At 37.0% G+C, this 8355-nt stretch overlaps 2 protein-coding genes across 2 annotated transcripts; both read right to left on the bottom strand.

Moving 5' to 3' along the window:
- Nucleotides 1–1771: 1771 nt before the first annotated feature.
- Nucleotides 1772–3196, bottom strand: LOC130957581 (omega-hydroxypalmitate O-feruloyl transferase). The gene has a single exon (XM_057884426.1). The coding sequence runs from the start codon at nt 3194–3196 to the stop codon at nt 1772–1774; it is 1425 nt and encodes a 474-aa protein (XP_057740409.1).
- A 426-nt stretch (nt 3197–3622) lies between these two features.
- LOC130957886 (uncharacterized) lies at nt 3623–7037 on the bottom strand. Its single transcript, XM_057884722.1, has 3 exons — nt 6437–7037; nt 4926–5184; nt 3623–4406 (listed from the first exon to the last, which is right to left on the bottom strand). The coding sequence occupies exons 1-3, from the start codon at nt 6758–6760 to the stop codon at nt 4039–4041; spliced, it is 951 nt and encodes a 316-aa protein (XP_057740705.1). The 5' UTR covers nt 6761–7037; the 3' UTR covers nt 3623–4038.
- Nucleotides 7038–8355: the final 1318 nt, after the last annotated feature.

Genomic DNA, 8355 nt, shown 5'->3' with positions numbered 1-8355 from the left:
ATTAATATATTTTCTTAATTAGTGACATTTATTGGTACATAATTAGGCTTTTAAGCAGCATCATCTATGAATTCGGCATCATTAATGGGAAAGGGAAAGTTATTAGAAGGTGGTGATTCACTGACTTGTAAATGGAGGTTGGTTTTGCAATCAATGAGTTATGTTTAAAGTGGTACCTTATCTTATTCAAGAATTGATTGATGCTAATTTCTTGTCCGGAACAGGTTATAATAGACTTTTATTAGTCTTCTTTATCTTGACCGAATGGATGAATGGTTATCCCAATCTCCAAAATATTCACTCTTTTTATTATCTTATTCTTATCAATGGCTTCTTTGGTTCAGTTTTATTGTAGAGTTGATATTTTTTTTTTTTGGAAAGATTTTTAATATACCAGACTTGTATTATATTTTAGTTTTTGATCCGCAAAAATTATTATTTTGATTTTTATTTTTATGCCCGTTTCATTCTCAATTAACAAGATTGAAGCCATTTTATCGGATTTTTTCAAAATTCTTTTTAATGAAAAATAGCACATCCTCCTCCTCCCTCTCTCTTTTCGCCTCAAAAAAGAAAAAAATAAAATAAAAATAAACCACGTAACAAAATTTAAATTAATTATATATGTTTAATTTATTGCTTATGAGAACCCTTGTATTACTACTTGATTTAAAAGGTTCACACGATTTTATCTTAGTTCTATTTAATCTCTTCAACAAATTTGGTAATAAGCATAAGATCTTAGTGTTCTGATAGAAAGAAAAATCTAAAGTTATTTTTTTAAAAAATTTAAATTAACAATTTTAATGAAAATTTTTAATTTATTATGTTCAGCAATATGTATTTCTCTATTTGTGAGTACATTGAATGTACAAAATTAAAATGGCTCTAACATAGTTATTCGTATTAATAATTACTCTAGATAAAAAATTTTTTATGTGGTGCTAACAATTTAATAACTATTTTTGTGGCTTCAAAATATTTTAGTCTATACTTCTATTTACTCTTTGAATTTACCAAAAAAGATATATGGTCTAACGAGGTATTTACTAATGATGGGGGTAAGCTCTAATTATAGAGCTTTTGAATTTAATCAGGTGGTTTAATCTACACAAACTTTTCATTTTCTCTTTTTTTTTTCCTCCTCCAAAACCGGCTCCATTAGCAAAAGGCTAAAACTCATTTAGAAATAAAAATAAAAATAAAAATAAAAAGAAGATTAATCTCTTATATGATACTTATTAATTTAAGAAGTTTTCTTGCATAAGTTGAAGATCTAATGTTAAGATAGACATCTCTTTTATGTATAATTGGATCAAGTTTTTTTTCTTATGGTATCTTTATTTCAACAAGTGAGAATTAATTCACTATAGATTTAGACTAACTAATTGATTTTCAAATTAATCTAAATTAATTAGAAGATAACGGTGAACTTTTCTACTTAAGTGGGCATTAATTAATTTTACGATGTTTATAATTTACTAGAATTAGCAAGTCTGAATGTCTGATATTAGTCTTATAAGATTTTTTTTTTGTTGACATATTAGTCATATAAGATCTATCATTTATATGTTACATAAGGACAATAAAATTAAATTTAAAATCTCGTGTTCTAACTATATCTCTAAATTTTATTTATTTATTCGTTTAGCGTTTTGAATACTTCTCAACAAAATAATTACTCTTCATACATAACCAAAACACATCAAAGCCAATGTTTTATTGAAAACACCTTTAATCAACTAAACCCAACAGCCATTAAGTAACCAAGCTAATGTGTGAATTTTGAGTTATCCAACAACATGAATGCTTGAGTAAACTTATGAGCTGCAGATTCTGGCAAACATATACACACAATCATAGAACCACCACCGGAACAAGAATCACCACCACTACCATCTTGTCCTTCAGGTAAAAAAACACAAACTTGAGGCGTAGGAGTCAAGTCTATAGGACCAGCATATAGTGGCCTTCCCCACCCAAAATCTGCACACTTGTATATTGAAAACCTTGTCCACTGAGTTATTGTTAGCTTCCCTCCAAACTCTAGTTGCTTTGGCCTCTCCAAGTCAACGAAATCCACCGTTGACCTCAAATATTCCTCCGACACGCTTAGCCTTGCTTCTCGAACCAACCTCGTTGTCTCCGAAAGCCGTTCAGGGTTCACAAGCTCTGAAACTTTGCTTGTTGTGCAAGGTACACACACTACATTGCCGTAGAACCCTTCCCTCAAGGGTGGGTTCCGAAGCTTTTGTCTTGCATTGACAGAAAATGTCAACCTTAAGTCGTAGGTCAATGGTCTCACATCGAGGGCGTTGACCCACGATCTCCACACGTGTGCAGCCATTGCGTCGAATGTTGTGCAGCCATAACCGTCACGTGGCATGGCAAGGGATTTTATAAGGTTTTGGAACTCGCGCGTGATGCGATAGCACTTTTGTAACGGTTTAGTTTCCCATAACGACATTGTGAGATTTGAGCCTTCTTGAATTTTCCTAAACTCCATGTGGGGGAATTGTATATGAGGAGGGTCACGGGGTTTGAAAACCTCTCTATCCCAAATTGGCCTTGGATTTGTTACCAAAGTCCTAGCCTTTGCAGTTGCAGCCCATGCGCCTAGAAACTGCATGGCTCCTAGGCCGTCGCAGATGCAATGACAGAGTCGCAACCCAAGGCTGAATCCGCCGCAGCGGAAGATTGTGATTTGTGCTATTACAAGCGGCATGTCAAGGACTTTGTATGGCTCTTCATTAGGGAACTTGAAGATTAATGGCTCCCAAGTTGGGTTTGGTGCAGTGAGGTCTCCTAATTCGGATAAAGCCACATCAGAATGTGCCTGAACCATGAGTGCACCTTGGCTTGGACCAAAGAACACTTCTAATTTCCCGTTGCTGGTCTCCCTTAGCCTCCCTGAGAGAGGGTAGTAAGGGACCAAGACATCAGCAAGGGCATCTTGAAGTGTTTTGACTATGGGTTTTTGTGAATTGGCACAACTGTTGGTGGTGGTTTGTTGGTAAAAGTACACGGTGGGTGTGAAGACACGAGCTCCGATCATGTCGTCGAGGTTGGAGAGGTAGAGGGTGTCTCCATATTGGACGGGGATAGGGTGCGATGGCATGACAGGGTACATGGCGTCGATGGTAACGGGAACGGTGAGATGAGGCAGATGGAGCTCTTGGACCCACGGAGGAGCCATGAGGGAAGTGCTGAGAGTAGAGATATAGAAGAGTGAGGCATTTGTAGGGATGTGATTTACTGAAGCATGCAAAGATTGGGGTTCTGGCTACAATGGGAGAAGGTAATAATAATAAAGGGGAAAGAGAAGAAGGATGGATCACAAAGATTTGCAGGTATGAATCTGGTGAAGAAGTAATAGATTAATCTTCCTTAATGACTTGTTATCTTTGTATGACTGAAAACATAAGCTGGTTATTATTATATGATGCAGTCGTTGGTGCATCAACCTTTTTGATATGGAGTTTAAATATCAACATTGCCATTTCTTAACATATAAAAAAAATGTGATGACACAACAAATGGCATTATCGACACAATGACACCATGTAAGCCAAATATGAAAAAGTTTATTTTAAACTTGCAGAAAAGTAAAAATAAAATAAAGTAAATGAAAAGACCATAAAGTCATATGTGATTAAAAAGGGTCAAATAATTGCAAATAGCAGAAGTTGGACTTTAAGGCAAACTAGCCCCTTTATTCTTGCAATTTTACCTGCTTCAGCTTTAAACATTTTTCAATATATTTAAATTTTAAGTTTTTAACAGCACACATGCCATGATGTTCAGATTTTAGTTTCCAAACCATGCAGTGTAAATTAGTTATAAAACTTTTGAAAATTGTTAAATGTTTAAAGCTCAATCAGAGTAAATTACAAAGATCAAAACTTTAAGGAGTGATTTGCCCAAAAGTCTAGAGTTGTGGTGGTAGGTGATTTGCATTTAACCAGAAAAGAGAATGAATAGAAGAAGACAAAAGTTTACAACAAGAGAAAAGATACAAATACTTCGCCACTACTCTGTTTACCGCACTGGCTGCTGATTGTAATGAGCCTTCTCTTTTTTCTTGGCCGCAGTAAGCTTTGCATTTCTTGCAGCGGCCTCGCTTGCAGCAGCGCGTGCAGCAGCATCCATCTCCTTACTTGACTTTTTCTTCTTCATGGAAGCAACTTTCTTGAGCCGCTCTTTAACATCACCTGCATTTGCATCCTCTACCTTTTCTGGGCCAGTAGTTTCAGATGTTGTATTTCCAGCATCCGTTTGATCTTCCAATTCTTTCTGCTCCTTTGAAGATTTCTCCTTCTTCTTCTTCTTTCTTGCACTTTTGCTTTCCCCAGTAGCATTCTCCTTCTTTTCCAAGGCACCATTGCAGTCCTCTTTCTTCTCTGCACCTGCATTTTAAGAGGGCCATGTGAAACAAAAATCCAAGTAAAACCTGAACAAATAACCAGTTACTTCTGCAAGACTTCGATGATACAGGTTGTATGTATGAGGTTTAAGTGTAGATATGTTTACTCGAGCGTTTAGGGCTACTATCCAATGGTTGAAAAATCAAAATAATAAGATACAGCAATCTATTATCCGGCAATCAGGATACAACAATGCGAGGAGCAATCTATTCATGACATTTTAAGGATGATAGAAGACATTGTTAATGAAAATGAGACAAATAGAGCTTCCATATACATATATTGTGTGACAGTATGACAGCTAAGCAACAAATATAAACATAAAACTTGTTAACTTTCATACAATAACCAACTAATTTTCTATCAGGGAATCGTTTACAAGGAATCAGTAATCAAAATTCATTACATATTATACTCCATTTGAAAGAACTAAACATTAGACATAGTCTTATCCGCTTGACCAAAAAATGGTCATATATATGATTAATAGCATTATATTACCGTGGGAATCATCCTGGCCAGTGGACTCTCTTGGTGTATATCCTAGCTCAGCCAGAACAGCTTCAAGCTCTTCAAGCCCTTTTTTCTTTAATTCCTTTTTAGAAAGCTGTCTTTCTGTTTCTTTGGTAGCCAATGAGGGTTCAGGAAGCTTCTTAACAACGGCTTCAGCTTCTGTTGGTACTTCTGCATCATTTTTGTGTTCCTCTTCTGCATCATCTTCCACGTTATAGATACCTTCTTCTTCATCACTCTCACTTTCCTGATATTCACCAAGTCTACAAGTTAGTTGAAGTGCAAAGCAATCATGACTTAATAGAATGATAATCAACATCATGAGAGACACCAGACATTCAGATCAATCAAACTGTAGTATACATTGGTTAGTTAATGGACTATAAAAATGGATCATAGTATTAAGAATTTTGATCTATATGAGCATGCAACAACAAACTTTTCATCCAAATGTCAGATTTTGTTCAGTGATATATTTCACTTAACCACTATTTTTTTACATAAACAATTCCATGAATATAACTTCTTTTGATTAGCAGCACATTTCCAAAAGTAGAAACCCATCTGGCTTAAGCACAAGCTTCATATTTACATTTAATTGATACCATCAATATGCAATGCTTGATGCAATTTTTGCAAATTAACTTTATTATGCCCCATTTTGTTTCATATTTGACATCTTGATGATAATAATTTTTAAATGCTCATGTCACATGCAAGACCGTTCTTTGATGATTACAGAGCACACGACTTCCTTGTGCCTTGTCTTTATGTTGGTTAAGTTCATTGGAACGACACAAACATGACTCAGATAGAAGAATAAAGGTAGATATATCCCCAGCACCAGTGATATTATATAGAACACAGCAAACAAACGAACCTAAGGCCATTATATTCATGCAGACCAAATGGAGTACCAAGAAAAGAGAAGACTAACATTAGTTGTATAAAGTATAAACTATAAACAATAACTAGGAAAGATAATACTATGGATATTACATAGAACAGTATCAAGACGTGGTATCACAATTTTTGTTAACTTGGAAGTATTAATAATGATAAATTATTCCCATGTAGCTAGACAACATAAAAATCAGATACTCTTAGTAGTTCACTGAAATTAACAAAGGCAATAGCCAATCATATCGAGAATCAAATGAAAAACTATTAGTAGTTCACTGTCATGATAAGAGATTAGGAGTAGCCATACTATATATAAGCACACTATTTATGGAAGATTCTTATTAGAGGGGTAGAATCCTTCCAATATATCAGAGATGGTTTTAACCGGTTTTATGTCTGAAAAACACCAACACCAACCAACACCCACATCCTCATGAACTTACCTACCATCCCTAAAAGAAAAATCAAATTGATTTTCGTAGAAAGTAAAATCAAACAGAACTCTACTCTGGTAATCAACATCAATATATCACCATTCAATTCAATTTAAAAAATAAAAAATTGAACCAAGAATGCAGAATATTGCGAGTTCCCACCACATCTGCGGCAGCATCACTGTCATTGGCTTTCTCGGAACTCACGGCGGCGCCCCAAGATGAGTCCGGAGGAGCCGTGGTGGCGTAGTAATCGTCGTCATCTTCATCGTCAACGTCCGCCCATGACTTCGCCGTCAGAGGAGCCGGAGCCCAGAATACTTCCTTCTTCTCCGACGTCACTTCGCCTCCTCCTCTTCTCTGCTCCTTGCTCTTGCTGCTGCTTGTGCTCTTCTTCTTCTTCAAGCTACTAAGCGCGGCGAAGACGTTGGTGCTGTTCAGTGATGGTGGTGCATCCTCCCTCCTGCTCCCTCCTGCTCCCACCATTTTCGGAGCTTCAAGGTTATACTCCCCTCTCTTAATTCCAATTTTTTGTTATCGATTGCGGGATTAGGGGGCGAAATTGGGAGTTTGAGAATTGGGAGAAAGGAATCTAGGGTTTTCAGAGGCGGAATGAAAGAAAAGGATACAAACCGATGTGCAGTGCAGTGAAGGGTTTGGGAACGGAGAAGTTACGGTCTCAAAACGGAGCGTTTAAACTTTTAAGTCACTAAAGAGAGTGTTAGGTGAGTGGCTCAGTTTTTTCAATATTGGCAGTGGGGAGGAGTTGTGCAGAGAAATGGGATATGGGGGTGTTACACATGGGTGTGGGGTGTTACACATGGGTGTGGGGCAGCTTTTTCTGATCCATGGCAGGGGGGAATCGGACCCAGCGAGTGGGCTGCGCGGGAGAGAAAATTGAATTTAGATGTGGATCGCTGGGTCCGATTCCAATGTTAGTAAATTTTTTTTTGTGCAGGAAGGTGGAATCGGAGGGTACGTTTGGGGTGGTGTTTGATTTTTTTTTTTTTGGCATGGACTCGTTGGGTCCGTTTGGTTTTTTTTTTTTTTTTTTTAGATGGAGTCGCTGGGTCCGTTTTGAGGGTGGAAAAAAAAATTTTTTTTTTCCTATGGAGTCGCTGGGTCCGATTTGATGGTTGAGGAAAAAAAATTTCTTTTGTATGATTCGGGGGGTCCGATTTGTATATATATATATATGTGGGTGTGTGTTGGAAACTCGGATCCACTCCTGATATGTGAATCGTGTATGTTCTTCGGCGTCTTCTTCCCTTCTTCCTCCTGCTGTTTCTCTTCTCTTCTACTTGTCATTGCGTCTTTGTGATTTTATTTGAACTTCAAGAATAAATGAGAGTTTACTAGATATTTATGTATGAGAGTATGAAAAATGGTTGATAGAGTTACAGTTAGAGTATATTATTTTGGTCAGATTCTATTACAAACACCTGAAGGAGTGAGATTTAGTTGTGAGAAGCCGTTAGATATTGTTATTCCGTTCACGATCTCATTTGAGGAGCTGAAAGGTGTGATTTGTGAGAGGATAGGTTTTCAGATATCCAAAAAAATATCATGTATGGTATATAGATATCCCATACCGGTATTTGGCGGTTTCGTGCAGTATCAAACCAAGTATGTAACCGACGAAGCGAGTATGCAGGAGATGTTTTCAATGTATTTTGAAAGTCGCGGTCAGATATCGGTGATAGAGTTGTACGTCGAATTCGAACAATCTGAGGCTGACCGAAATATTGAAGAGGAAGAATATAATAGTGACAGTGAGGAAGAGTTTGAAAGCAATTACGAAGCTGTTGCTCCAGAAGGAGAAGAAGATCAAGGTGACGGGGTGGAGGCTCCAAATGTGGGAGACGTTGCACATGCACTTGCAAACGAAGATCCCTTTGAGGAGCCGTCCTTCATGCGGGCTCTGGACTTGGAAGCCATGCATGCGCCGGAGTTTCCGGAATATATGAGTGCCGGTAAGTTTTTACATATAAATGTAGAAAGTAGCTGAGTTTGGGAAACAATCTATGTTGATAGATGTAAATAAGAATATAACTGACGTGAAAATTAATTTCTGTGCATTT

This window comes from Arachis stenosperma, chromosome 10 (assembly GCF_014773155.1).
Source record: "Arachis stenosperma cultivar V10309 chromosome 10, arast.V10309.gnm1.PFL2, whole genome shotgun sequence".
NCBI lineage: Eukaryota > Viridiplantae > Streptophyta > Magnoliopsida > Fabales > Fabaceae > Arachis > Arachis stenosperma.
Note: the sequence above shows the minus strand (reverse complement) of the source record. Positions and strands in the feature narration are given on the sequence as shown.